This window comes from Pungitius pungitius, chromosome 21 (assembly GCF_949316345.1).
Source record: "Pungitius pungitius chromosome 21, fPunPun2.1, whole genome shotgun sequence".
NCBI classification, from domain to species: Eukaryota; Metazoa; Chordata; class Actinopteri; order Perciformes; family Gasterosteidae; genus Pungitius; species Pungitius pungitius.
In genome coordinates this window covers 16,018,991-16,032,652 of record NC_084920.1, presented here as the reverse complement: position 1 = coordinate 16,032,652, position 13,662 = coordinate 16,018,991, and the positions used below count along the sequence as shown (strand labels likewise).

Below are 13,662 nucleotides of genomic sequence, written 5' to 3'. Positions count from 1 at the left end.
CACCAGGTAAGGGGCAGAAGAAAGTGTGACCTCACAAATGAATGGATTAACCCCCCCCCTCCCCGATAGTCAGTAGAGAGAATGCAGCTTTAAGACATTAAACTAACTGGAGGTTTGCTTCTGAGGGCGAGCTGATCTCTGGTAAGCCGTAGAGCCACAAACGAAGGTGGGGCTATCGATGAATCAGGGGGCTGTGAGGTGGGCAGGAAACTGTAAGAGGACGATAGAGACAGAACGTATTCTTATCCACCATCTATTTCCCTTCATAACTCATCTCTGCAACAGAAGCCTCTTAAATACCACAACTGAGTCAGGGGGGGGGCGGCGGCGCTGAGACGTCCTCTCTGGATTTTATTGACCGCTAACGTGTGAAATAAAACACCAAGCTTTCGTACTTTGCACCTGATGGAAAGTTGCTCTGCAGCAAAAATAAATTGCCAGATGTCTTCTGTTTGTTCTTCCTTCTCGTTTCGGGCTGAACATTTTTTTATCTTTTGGAAACGGCTCTGAAAATGGGACTGAAGCTTCTCTCCGTGGTTTGGTCCAAGGTCAGACCGGGGAAAATGTTCTCCTGAGGTGGTCTGATTGTATGTGCGGCTTCCTCTCTGTTGTTGGATCAAATAAAGTGTGAACGCAGCTCCGTCTGAGCTAAACTGTTGATTTAATTATTTTTCATTCCCAGAGGCCATCTAGTCTGTACGCCGTACAGTTTCTCATCCTTAGCCATCAGTGACCGTAGCTTCTATCCCGGCAGAATGAGAAGGTTAATCCCCCCCCCTCCTCCTCCTCCTCACTTATCTCCTGTCTTTTGCAGACTCGCACGCCACGCGTGACCAGACTCAGCCCCACGCAGACGGCTCTCGCCGACCAGGCCAGCCGGGTCTCCTTTGCCTCAGCAGAGAACCTCGGCACCATGTCGGAGCCCGACGTGCCGATCGGCTTCAACCGGATGAACCGGCTGCGCCAGAGCCTGCCGCTGGCCCGCTCCTCCAGCCAGGCCAAGCTGCGGGCGCCAGGTCAGTACAACGGCTTGCAACAGGTGATCTCTGACCTGAAAATTCCTGATTTGACTCGAGTCTTCAAACACTGTGTAATATTTCCAAATAATGAATCAGAAAACAAGCTCCCCCCCCTCTCGGGAAGGAGGAGCCTCATTCACAGGAGAAGGGGCGACGAAACACATTCATTGCTAACCAGCAGGATATCAAAGTGTTGGTAACACGTTATCTTCTTATGAAGGACAATGTTCCTTTTCTAAACCCGACGATAATGATGTGTTGTTTCATGGGATTTAATCTGTTGCTGTGTGTGATGATCCCTGAAGCTTCACAAAGGATGTCGGTTAGCAGGAAACATTCCATTGTTTAAATTCCATTTGCTCAAGAATGAAGCTTAGATACAAATATTATCTATTAGTTTGCTTTATTGAGAGAGAGATTTTATGTTTGATTGATCAATCGATTATATATTCATCTTTTATATTTGAAGAATCTTGTTCTTGACGCCTACACTAACAAAGTTGTGAGTACGGTTCTATGAATTCATCACGAGCGCCGCATGTATTCAGCAAAGTTAAGACTCCTTACACTCTTGATTGGGCTTAATACATTGTCCCTCCATTCTTTACCTCCTGGCCCCCCACCCCCTCGACCATGGTGGATCTCCCTCATGGCTCCTCCTCTTCCATAAATGCAGGGATATTGTTCCTGCAGCTTGGGGAGGAGACTCGCAGGGTTCACCTGACCCACGAGCTGACCAGCCTGGATACGCTGAGGGCCCTCATCGTGCACATGTTCCCCCAGAGGCTCACCATGGCCATGCTCAGGTACTGCATACAGTAGATCAAAGTATGAGTCGAGTCATCTAAACATCTGCTGTATATGTATATTCATAAAGCAGCTTTTGACCATTATGAAACTTCTACAAGATATACATTTCAACAATAATCTAAATAAGCATAAACCTACTCTTTAAGGATCACGGAAAAGAGAAGCATAATAAAATCATTCTTATTTAGGGAGATGTAAGGATAAACAAAACATCAATATCATATTAAAAATCACTTCTAGCTTTAAGCTCATGTTGCAGTATGTGATAATCCAGAACAAAAATTGAAATAGAATAATCAATATGTGTTTTATCAAGGTGATTACTTATAGATCATCTGCTCTGAGGCTGCTGGTTGATACGTTTGAATCCGCACTCTGAACTGAAAGAATTTCAATAGTCCGGTTGATTCTCTCATCACGGCGCCTCGTTCACTCCAAAGTTCCTTGGCTCTAATTTACTTTCTATCAGCGGCAATAACTGCTGAAATGGCCTTTGCATTGACTTTCAGCGCTTTGATATTGTGTTGTGATGATTATTGACATCGAGGTCTCCGAACACGGCCCTGCTGATCAAAGACGAGACCCGAAACGTCTTCTACGAGCTGGAGGACCCGCGGGACGTCCAGGACCGCTGCGTGATTAAGATCTACTGCAAGGAGCCCATCTACGGCACCTACCCGGGACACCCCCACCTGGCCAACGGAGACCTGCGGGTAAGGACTCGCATCTTTGTGTGGATGCAACAACGACCTCGTGACGTCACCCTTTAGTCATGTAGAGACGCCGTATATGTCTCTGGTACGGACCTGTCAATCAGCACGTTGCCCCGCCCTAAAGCGGAGAAGAGAGACAGGGCCTGTGTCGACATCAGATTTGACTCTCAGCCTTCTGCTTTAATCTGCATTTGCAGCAGCGTATTATCAGAGCAAGTTGTGGGCCCCCCCTGAAGCGTATTCATGTATTTGAGTGAGAGGAACATCAGATCCTTCTTGTGTGTGAGTACCGACGTATGAAGGGAAGCGAAGATGCTCCTGCTTTAGTCGCAGTCACCTTTTCGTTCGTCCCTGTGCAGCTGCTTTATGACTCAGAGATCAGAACTTGTGTCCTTCTGGTAGACAGCTGCCAAATTATCCCATGAATAAAAAGGCTCCCCCCACATACTGCTAAAATCACTCATTACGTGTTCTCCGCTCTGTGAGAGCGAGTCATGTGATTTTTCTGGACCGGTGCCAGCCCTTCACATCGCCGGCGCCTCCGTGTTCTGATTCCAACGGTTTATCAGAAATGTGCACGTATGATTCTAATAAGTAATTCAGCATGAAAATACATCTATTTGATTTGTGTGACGCACAGCTACTCGCTAATGTTGTAGAGGTCAAATGTTTGCCTCCCCGTGAGCTCCAAAGGCTCCCAACTGGGCTCACCTTCGTGTGTGTGTGATAGAGAGATATGGCGATGGCTTGTTGAACCCCGGCCAGCAGGAGCTGAGATTATTCCCTGATTGCAGGACCAGGGTTACTGGGGCCTTCCCGCTTCTGGAGGTCGGCGGTTGAGGTTAAAAAAAAGAAAAGCCTGTGATGGATCTTGCTTCTTTGGGGGAATGAACGAGCGGGGATAGAAGCGTCTTAGTGTTTTTCCTAAGGACGGTGTGGATGCGAGGCCGTTGCTAAGATACAAGATGGAGTCGTTAGTTGTGCTGCTGTTAGAGGCCGAAGGGTTTGTTGTGTGGAAATATTGGTTTTTCACTTTGCATCGATTCGCTGCCTCGTCTTCTTTTGTGCTTTCCCGGCTGAAGTTGCTCCCGGCTGCTGACCTCCCATCACTCTCCTTTCTCCCTGACATTTTGGGATGGTTGCCAAAAGACAAGCCCTCCACATGCTCGGTCCGTCGATGCTTAACATGCTGGGACATGTTGTCGTGAACTGCACATTACTGATTTTTTTATATTTATGTGCTGCTGGGCATATTTTGGGGAGATCCTACCAACCCACAAACAGTAGAACAAGACGACCTACAGAGTGTTTATAGACTGCTTGGATCAGAAGATGTGATTCAACAAGCCAATCAGCGCAGGCTCAAACAGTTATTTTAGAAATAAGGTCCTATGATGGTCACACAAAAGAGGCTGGGCATCACATCTCTTCATCTTTTTCTTATAAGCCAATGAGAAATAGGCTGGGCTTTTTAGGGAGGAGGTCTCTTAACGAGACGGAAGCGTTTTGGACCAAATAATCAATAATTTGTCTGTATTCAGTCGACGGTGGGTGATCGGTCGCTAACCCACTTGTATGTTGTGCATTGTATGTTTTCTCTGAATTTTGAATGGTTATGCAGGACTACAAATATCAGGAGGAGGAAGCTGCTCCCGTGGTTCCTTTTATTTATTAATTGAATTTCTTGCTACAAAATGTGTAGATGTAACCAAGAAAGCCAATTCTATATGACATGTAGAGAAAGAAAGATGAGTTCCAAATTGAATGAATGAATGAATTCCTAATAATCCATTCACACCCGGATTTAAACAGACTGTTAATGTGTCATCAACTAATTCTGGATAATGTGATTTAATCCCGTCGTTAAACAGCGTTCATATTCGCTCTGCATCGTGCTTGTATTGTAGATCTATGGAGAAGGAACGGTGCCCCACCCCCACCCCCCCGGTGTGGTGCTCTGACCGGGCTTCATGTGTTGTTGTTGTTGTTGTTTACCCTCAGAGGGAGATGGTGTACGCCCCTCAGGACTCTTCACCCAACCGCCGCCTCAGCAACCCGCACATGTCTTCCCAGCACTTGTCTTCCTCCGCCTCCCCTCAGGGCTCGCCATCACGCGCCCGCCTCCTCTACAGCGGAGGCAGACCCTCCTCCTACGCCGGGCCACCCCACCACACCCACTCCCTGCCGCACCCGCACTCCCAGTCCCACCACGCCTCCCCCCACCACCAGCAGCAGCTCCATCAGCTCCACCAGCAGCAGCAGCAGCAGCAGCAGCAGCAGCTCCACCAGCCCCATCACCCCCAGCAGGCCTTCTGCTCCTCCTCCTCCAGCGCCATCCTGGAGCGCAGGGACGTGAAGCCCGACAACGAGGTGGGGGGGTCCAGAAGCATGGTGCTGCTGCGGGGGGACGACCGTGGAATCTACGCGGACCCCTACTCTCTGGGACCGGACACCAGCCGGCTGAGTCTGGCGGGAGGTCCTCACTCCCCACTACCGGCCCGAGCTGACCCCTATGGCTCCTTGTATCGCCGAGGGGGAGGAGGAGGAGGTGGAGGAGGTGCTGGTTCAATGCGTTCGCTCACCTCCTACACAGCGGCCGCTCTGCAAGGAGAGCTGATGGAGAGCGGTGCTCTGTACCGACCGGGGGGGGCGCTTTACAACGACGCCTACGCCGCCTCCATGTTGGCCATGGGGTTGCGGGTTCCCCCCCCCTCCTCCCCGCAGAAGATGCCCGACATGAGGGAGTCCTACGGGGGCACTTTGCCCGGTCGGGGCTCCCCCGGGAGGCAGAGTTTGAGGAGGGACTCTGTGATCTCCTCTGTGTTCGCCGACAGTCCAAAACCCCGGGGGGGCCAGGGCCCGGGGCTGGGCCTCACCTCGGAGCAGCTCTGCCTTATGGCTAGTCCCGGGGGAGAAGGGGGGGGCGGCGCCGGCGGCTTTGGATCTCCTCTCGCAGGAAACGAAACGGAGACCCGGTAGGAGACGTTTCTCTGATGTACAGAGGTGCAATTTTGGGACATTTGTTACACATTTACATCTAATTCTGGGCTCCCAATAGAGGTATAAACACCTGGGTTAAAAATACCAATACAAAACCTCAAGGTTGGTTTACAATTCCACCTAAATAAATAGACTAAGAACTGAGTGCTTCTGCAGCTCAAAACAAAGTGTAAAAGTTGATTAAACATTGAATAAAAGCACATTGGTCCTGAAAGGGAAGCGCAGGTGGAGCACCAGGTGAGTTCTGCATCATTAATCACGTGTCTCTGGTGTGTGAACCCAGGGAGCGCATGGAGGCCATGGAGAAGCAGATCGCCAGTCTGACGGGGCTCCTTCAGAGGGTACTGAGCAGGGCGCCCGACACGGAAAGCCCGTAAGAGAGACACACACACACACACACTCACACAACTCCTCAGTAGCCGGGTGGATGGTGCTCTGGCTTTAAGTGCTTCACCCTTTGCCTCTTCCAGGGAGAAGATGGAGTCGGCCAGCGACTGCTCGGGAACTGACAGTAAGTGCTGCTAACCCCCCCCCCCCCCCCCCCCCTCACCACTCCCCACCTCCACTGCCTGTCACTGCCTTATAAATTGGGTTTTTTTCTTCTTCTCATACAGCTACCACTATTTCTCTCTGCATAATAAGTGCCTCACATGTGATCGTAATGGCTGCCTTTGCAAAGCTTCTTCGTGTGTGTGTGTGTGTGTGTGTGTGTGTCTGTGTGTGTCTGCTGGCTGTCTCTCTGCTGCTGTGTAACTGGTGCTCATGCTTCTGGTTTTAGCTGGACAAACAAAAAAAAAGAAAGGTAGCTATGTGCTCCTGAAGTGTGTGTGACCCCCCCCCCCCCCTTCCGTGTGATTCTTTTGAGAATTCTTAGCTCCTGAAGGATTTACCTCCCTCTCAGCTGGTGTCCTTCACCCCCCTCCCTTCTCCTGTCTCCATCAGTGAGAAACCATTTGAGTTGCATTTATTTCTGACACAAATTTAAGCCTTTTCCTCCTCAGAGTTATTTTTGACATCCAGGCGGCTTTAAGACGCCTTTCAGAGCCGATAAAACGTGAACGTTTTGAAAGTGCAATTAATGAAAAGGGTTCAGCTTGAGTTTCAAGTATAAGGAAGTAAATCTGCTTCATCTGATGATATGCGATGACTTACAGATAAGCTCTGAATACTTTTTTGGTTTTGTTGGTGGAACAGTTATTTCTATTTGTATAACTCGAGTTTCATCTTGTCCTCCGTCTCCCGGAGACTCGACTCCAATGACTGCGTCCTCTTCTTCTTCTCGTCCTGCATGCGTGACTCGGCCCTCATTCATTGTCTCTCATTTCAAAGGATTATCCCCGGTTGTGTACTATTGGGGGGGGGGAGAGGGGGCGCCATCGTCATCTTTGAGTCCATAATCTCCGGCTCTCGTAGAACTTGTCCCCAATATGCCAGCTTCAGAATCCCAGAACAACCAAACAAACTTCTGGTTTCCAGTCGGGTGACGGAGGTTAGGAGGTTAGGAGGTTAGGAGAGAGTGAGGAGGACTCCACCTGAAGGCTTCCTGCACCACTCTGATCATCTCTCTCCCTTAAGCCTTTAAAAAAAAAGAAGAAACACTTCAATTGGCTAGCAGTGTTTTTGGGACAACTTCTACAAGTCCCCCGCCCACCTGAGTTCCCCCCCCCCCACCCCCACCACCACCTCCCCGGGATTCATGCTCCTTCTTTTATGTCGGGACAGTTGTCACACCGTCCGCTCCCTTGGCCCTGATGCCTCCTCCACCCACGGGGGCCCACCAGCCCGTCACCGTGTCCCGTCTGCAGATGCAGCTCCACCTGCAGGGCCTGCAGCAGAACACCAACGCGCTGCGCCAGCAGCTGTCGCAGCTACGCAACATGCAGGTGTGTTAGCTACACCCACAGGGTGTGAGAAGCGGACGTAGTCGTGGCAGACTGATGTTCTTTTTAAATACCTTTTATTTAAAGCTCGTTGAGCTGCCTCTTCTGAATGAGAGGTCATGCACAAAGTTGTTATTGTTATGTTTTATTATTACATTATAACTTCATAAAAGTATAAATCAATGCAAAGCAACTTCTTAACACGCCTCCGACCGCCGGCTAACTCGAGGCGCTCTTGTGGTCCCAGCTGGAGAACCAGGACTCGGTCTTGTCCCTGCTGAGGCAGACCGAGGCCCAGCTGAGCCTCATGATGCTGGACGCCACGCGCACCCAGGAGGACCCGCTCCAGAGGCAGCGCCTCCTGGTGGAGGAGGAGAGACTCAAGTACCTGAACCAGGAGGAGCTGCTCATCCAGCAGCTGCAGTGAGTGTGGCTGGAGAATGTGTCCGGGTGTGGACCCGTGGGCGCGGGATTTGAACCTGTGACCCGCTCCTCCCCAGTGACCTGGAGAAGTCGGTGGAGGAGCTGCAGAAGAACTCCTCGGTGAACCACGGCCTGGTGACGGAGCAGGATGTGGAGCAGAAGAGCAAAGAGCTGAGGATGCTGGGAGAGACGCTCACTGAGCTCAAAAGTAAGTGTGTGTGTGTGTGTGTGTGTGTGTGTGTGTGTGTGTGTGTGTGTGTGTGTGTGTGTGTCACCATGAACATGTGCCTTTCTTCTCATTGTCAACATCCTGCTTAAAGTCTCAAACCAACGCTGACTGTATCCATTAACAAGTGCTGTGTCTGTGTAGCACGGCTTCTTCCTCTGAGCCACACAGATTTCTTATGAACACATGAATGAGCCTGACTGTGGTTCCTCCATCACCATGAACACACTGTGGTTTACTCCTTCACACAAATACACACCGTCCTGCTGCCATGAAGAGAAACAAAAGGGAATTCATCTGCTGCTGAATTAGTCTTTTTTCCTTTTTACTCTGATTACAAACAAGCTGGAAGCATTGCTGGTTTTACTCTTTTCATGGGATTAGTTAACAATTACAAAGCTTTGTACTTTTTACTTACTGTACATACTAAAAGTACATTTTCCTCTTTCTAAATCTGATTCTTAACCTGTCCCAGTTTAGTTCTCTATGTCAATAGGACTATTTTTTATCTGGTGCACATTTTTATCTCCTTTCAATCTTTATTTTTACTTAAGTGCAGCGGCTGTATTATGGTGTAAATACGGTTAAATACTCAGCAGCATTGTGGTCGTAGTTCTGGGTCATAGTTTACTTCTAATGATGCTAAAATACTACGTGCGCAGTGTGTCAAGGACACAATGAATATTGATGACTCTTCTCTGACTTGATATTCAGTGTCAGTTTCCAGCTTCTCCTTCTTGCTCTTAATAGCTCGTTAGCTCGTCCACCTAATGCCACCCTGCACACATCCAACATCCACTCATCCAACATCATCCACTCATCCAACATCCCACAAGCTCACGCAGGCCGACTAGGGCGGTGTTTTTTGTTTCCTCTCCATGGCTTCAAATAGCTGCAACAGAAAACATGCTATCTACCCTCCTCTTAACCTTCCCACCATGCATCCACAAATCATCATCCACTCTGACAACAACCACCTGTACCCCCCCCCCCCCCCCTTGCAGATCAGTTCCCCTGCCTGCAGAGTAAGATGCGGGTGGTGCTGAGGGTGGAAGTGGAGGCTGTTAAGTTCCTGAAAGAAGAGCCTCACCGGCTGGACGCCCTGCTGAAGCGTTGCAACACCATGACTGATGCGCTCAGCACGCTGCGCAGGTACATGCAGCGATATGCATTATTCCTTCTTCTCATGCAGAGCGCAGGAAAACCATTCATTACCTAATAATAAATAAATATTAGGAGGATTATTCAATTAGATTTTTTTTTTCTTCATTCTTTTAGAATCCTGTGAATTTTTTTGCATATTTTTATTTACTAGTAAGACGTGAAGACTCCATAGTTACCTTTGATTTAACCAAGTGTCTTGCGTTGAGGACGATTTGTCTTTTTAAACCATCCTCCGCTGTTAGTTGTGCTGGACGGGCTCTGTCCTTGGTTCTGGACGGGCTCTGTCCTTGGTTCTGGACGGGCTCTGTCCTTGGTTCTGGACGGGCTCTGTCCTTGGTTCTGGAACACAGCGGGGGAGATCATTTATATATAAGAGCGAGAAAGAGAATACAGTACGAGGTTCTCCTTTCACCCCTTTCTCTCTTTTTGAATATTTCTCATTGAGGTTTTGAAGGCTTTGTTTTGGGCAACCCTAAAACAAAGATGTTTTTTATTATTTATCTTCATTTGTTTGCTTTCAAAATAGAAAAACATAGATATTTGGTCATTTACACCAAAAGACACTAATATTCAATCACACTTTCACCTCTATAGAGTTGTGTATTTATGGATCTAAAGAAACAAAAGGGAGGCTGAAGTGTTTACAAAGACCTGCAGACTCGAGACAAACAGATAAACATGAACGTGTTTTTCTACAATTCTGCTAATTAAAAACTCAAAGGTTTTATGTTAATGCCTAAATCCTGTTTTTATTCAAACAGTTGGCCAATAAATATGAATAATGATGATGAATTAAACTTGTGTTTCCCAGTTTAAAACACTAACGTGATCTCACAGCGCTTCACACACAGGTAAAAGAATTAGAGAAATATTATGAAAGTTATGGTAATCTTACGTCAGCAGTCTGACTGGAGACCTTTTCTTGATTAAACTAATGTTGCCTGCTGGCTCTCTAACAAAGTCCAGAACCTTCATGGTGTCCTGTGTGTATTGTAGTCTCTTGTATCCCTCCTATATGTACAGACAAGTTACCGAGGGCGGGTGGAGGGGCCCTGAGGACCTCTCCAGCCAATCGCAGAAGAGATCTGAGGAGGCGAGGCGCAGCTCCGACCTGGACCTCCTGAGCAGTTCTCCCCTCGGCCTCGCCGACCTCGGCGCCGGCCTGGACAACTGGACGCCCGTTGTTGACGGAGACGCCTCGTGCCCCGAGCAGGACGTCCAGCCCCCCTCCATGACCTTCAGGAACCGGGTCCTGGACGAGCTGCCGAGTCGGCGTCCCGGCGATAAGTCGGTGTCTGCAGAAGTCCGGCTGGTAATGGGTCAAATATTAGAAACTGTGATTCTGCAGGTTCTGTGCTGTCAGAACTTCACCAATACAATAGATTCATTCATTTCTTTATGTGAACTATCCAATCCATCTACTTATCAATGATCTGTGCATCAAAACATTAACTTATAATTTTATTTTACCTTTACGATACTCATGTGTAATTGTACACCTGCAAATATGGGACTAATAAAGGCTTATCTTAACTTATAATCTTATAATAGTCGCATTAATGTGTGTGTGTCAGGCGGCGGAGCGGGACTGGGAGGAGAAACGGGCCAGTCTGACCCAGTTCAGCGCCCAGGACATCAACCGCCTGCTGGAGGAGACGCAGGCCGAGCTGATGAAGGCCATCCCGGACCTCGACTTCGCTGCTCGCCACATCAACAAGCCGGCCGTGCCCCCGAAGCCGCAGATCACCATCCCCATCACCTCCTCCTCCTCCTCCTGCACCACGGCGCCGGCCTCTCCCGCCTCCGTCGGCGGGGAGCAGCAGCCCGGCAAAGTGCAGCTGGCCGCCCAGAAGCTGAACAGCATGGAGGGGGCGGGGCCTCACCGGGGGTCGGGTAGGTGCTCTCTCTCTTTCGTGTGTAAGGATAAACAAATACCGTCTCGACGCGTGACGTGTTTCCCGTGTGGTTCACAGTGGACCTCAACGTGACCCGGTTCCGCGCCGAGAAGCTCTCCAAGTCTCCACCGCCGCCGCCGCCGCGCCGGAGCTTCCCGTCTGCACACGGCCTCACGACTACCCGCACGGGCGAGGTCGTCCTCACCCCCAAGAACCCCAAGGTTACACTCAACACTTGTTTTCATTATAGATTCATAAATTGACATGTTAAAGCCCAAAGAGACACATTATTTACATTATTATTAAGATGACGTCTCAGTGGAGATGTTGTTGAGGAGGACGCGTCTACGCTGTGGGTTCAGGGAACGCTTCATTTATGACGAGGAAGTGAAGCCGGGATGAGTCATATTTGTAAGAACTAGGTCACAGGTACAAGCGGCTGGCGCCTCCCTCAGAGACGGCGGGAGAAGCTCAGCCATCCGTGAGGAGCTCGGAGTGGAGCCGCTGCTCCTTTACGTGGAGAGGAGTTGAGGGTGAGGTGGTTTGGGCTTATGGTAACGTCTTTGTGTTCACTCTTTATGCTGGAGAAGATGGAGGAAGACGGCGATGTGCCTAAAACTCTGGTGAAGCTGAGGCGGACGCCCTGCGACGCCCCTCGACCCGCCTCCACCCCACCCGTAATTGCGGCGTCGGCCATTCGCGACAACGAGGAGGAGGAGGAGCAGGAGGAGAAGGAGGAGGGGGAGAAGATCATGGCGGAGCTGGAGGTATTTGAGATGCATGATTCATTGGTCGGGGTGAGGTTTACTGACCCTTAATAACATCTCTGCTCCACTGAAGATATTTCAGAGAGCTCGTAGTAAACGGTGCAGCCGCCCACAGGCCCCGCCCACTCCGCCCCGCACCTATGGGTCGTTGGGCAGAAAGGTAAAGTTAAAAGGAACCGCCCCTCTGCAACGCTCCCTTTTGACCTTTTTATTCTCTATCGTTTCCCACCTGCACAACGTTAATGTGTAGAAGCACATTAACACAAATGAAACGTCTGTTTGAGTCGTAGAACTGAACTTCTCCGTCTGACCTTGTTCACCTTGTTTCTCTCTGCACCGATGTTTGTTTTCTGTGTGAATCTGTCAATCACAGTAAGCCCCGCCCTAGAGAGTCCCTTGATTTATATTCTTATTTTGACTCTGAATGCACCATCATTTACCAAATGATCATCATGCTGTACTGAAGGAGACTTGAAACTAGCGATTGAGACCATAGTCTCTCTCAGAGGAGCCGCCCCCTGGTGGTCATTAGAGAGGATGCAGCTTTAACACATGCAGCGAAGAAGCTTACAATGCCAGCATGGTGTGAGGCATCAGGTGCTTCACAAGAAGTAGGTTTTATATGCCAGGTTTAAACTGTGTCGTGTGTGAGTCTAACTGAACCCCCCCCGCCCCTCCGCCTGCTCCCACAGAACAGCAGTAACTCCCCGGGTCCCACGAAGGGCCCCACCGTCGCAGCCCGGCTCAAACACCTCCAGCAGGGCAGCCTGGAGAGGCCCAAAACCCGCAAGCAGAAAGAGGATTTCCCTAAAATCCAGGGCCAGCAGCAGGTATTCCACTTCTGAAGAGCTGCCGCGCCAACTTCTCCTCGGGGGGGGGGTTGAGTGGGGGAGGGGCTATTCACACAGACCATGACCATTATGTTTAATTTCCTCCAGTTGTGCATTTTGGACATTTCAGAGACTAGATGTGACTGGCTCAGAGAAAGAACATCCCCCCCCGGTCAGTTAAGCTTGAAGGCTACGAACTGCCTTTTTAAGAAGAAGCTGTAACTTGTTATGCAAGATGACGAGAGGTTTGTCTGGTTAACGTGTGCAGTAAAGACGTTTATTAAAGCACTTCTATTAGGAAATTAATACCTAAAATATCTTCACTAATTCCAACATTAATATATATAATAATATCCTTTACTTATTAAGAGCTAAACTAAATCGAATCTATTTCAATTGTTGGTCGACAACTGACTGAGCAAAACAGTCGTTAGTGGAAGGAAGGATCCGTTCAGTAGAGAAAAATTACATTGATTAATGAATGGTGGTTAAATTATAAAATGCCAATCATAGTACCATGTTTCTAATTGGGGCAAATGGAGAAAACAACTAAACAAACTCCGTTCAATGTGATTTCCCTTCAATAAGCTCCTGGAAATTTAAAAATAAAACCACATATTGCAGGAAAAAGAAAAGCGGAGCATGAGTGACCTCACCGGCTCAACGAGAGAGAAGTGTGTGTAAGAAGTACCTTTTAAACGTGAAGCTCCACTCGTCTTATCTGCCCCTGCAGACGCCCCAAGTGCCCCCCCCCCCCCCCCCCCCCCCCCATCCTTTATGGCCCACTTTAAAAAATAGATTCAGAATAAAAGAGCTTTCACGATCCACTCGAGAAAAGTCACAAAAATAACAGCCAGTGAGCCGCAGCCGCTTCACGCCCATCGTGACTCTTCTCCCAGAATGCCCTGCACGTGAAAGAATCTGATTAATTCATG

General features: G+C 49.1%; 1 protein-coding gene across 10 annotated transcripts in view; it reads left to right on the top strand.

Annotated features, from left to right (window-relative positions):
- Positions 1 to 13,368, top strand: part of LOC119212493 (SRC kinase signaling inhibitor 1-like) — a 37,749-nt gene extending 24,381 nt beyond the window's left edge. For 7 of the 10 annotated variants that reach the window (XM_062559854.1, XM_062559850.1, XM_062559856.1 and 4 more), the window contains 16 exons: positions 815 to 1,016; positions 1,696 to 1,825; positions 2,377 to 2,542; positions 4,544 to 5,517; positions 5,826 to 5,915; positions 6,013 to 6,053; positions 6,321 to 6,344; positions 7,265 to 7,425; positions 7,670 to 7,845; positions 7,923 to 8,053; positions 9,076 to 9,223; positions 10,232 to 10,547; positions 10,810 to 11,128; positions 11,209 to 11,351; positions 11,721 to 11,897; positions 12,590 to 13,368. In XM_062559854.1, the coding sequence (XP_062415838.1) occupies positions 815 to 1,016; positions 1,696 to 1,825; positions 2,377 to 2,542; positions 4,544 to 5,517; positions 5,826 to 5,915; positions 6,013 to 6,053; positions 6,321 to 6,344; positions 7,265 to 7,425; positions 7,670 to 7,845; positions 7,923 to 8,053; positions 9,076 to 9,223; positions 10,232 to 10,547; positions 10,810 to 11,128; positions 11,209 to 11,351; positions 11,721 to 11,897; positions 12,590 to 12,742 (3,351 nt within the window). In that variant the 3' untranslated portion in view covers positions 12,743 to 13,368. The remainder of the gene's footprint in view (positions 1 to 814; positions 1,017 to 1,695; positions 1,826 to 2,376; positions 2,543 to 4,543; positions 5,518 to 5,825; positions 5,916 to 6,012; positions 6,054 to 6,320; positions 6,345 to 7,264; positions 7,426 to 7,669; positions 7,846 to 7,922; positions 8,054 to 9,075; positions 9,224 to 10,231; positions 10,548 to 10,809; positions 11,129 to 11,208; positions 11,352 to 11,720; positions 11,898 to 12,589) is intronic. The other 3 variants (XM_062559852.1, XM_062559855.1, XM_062559851.1) reach the window with 3 other exon arrangements.
- Positions 13,369 to 13,662: the final 294 nt, after the last annotated feature.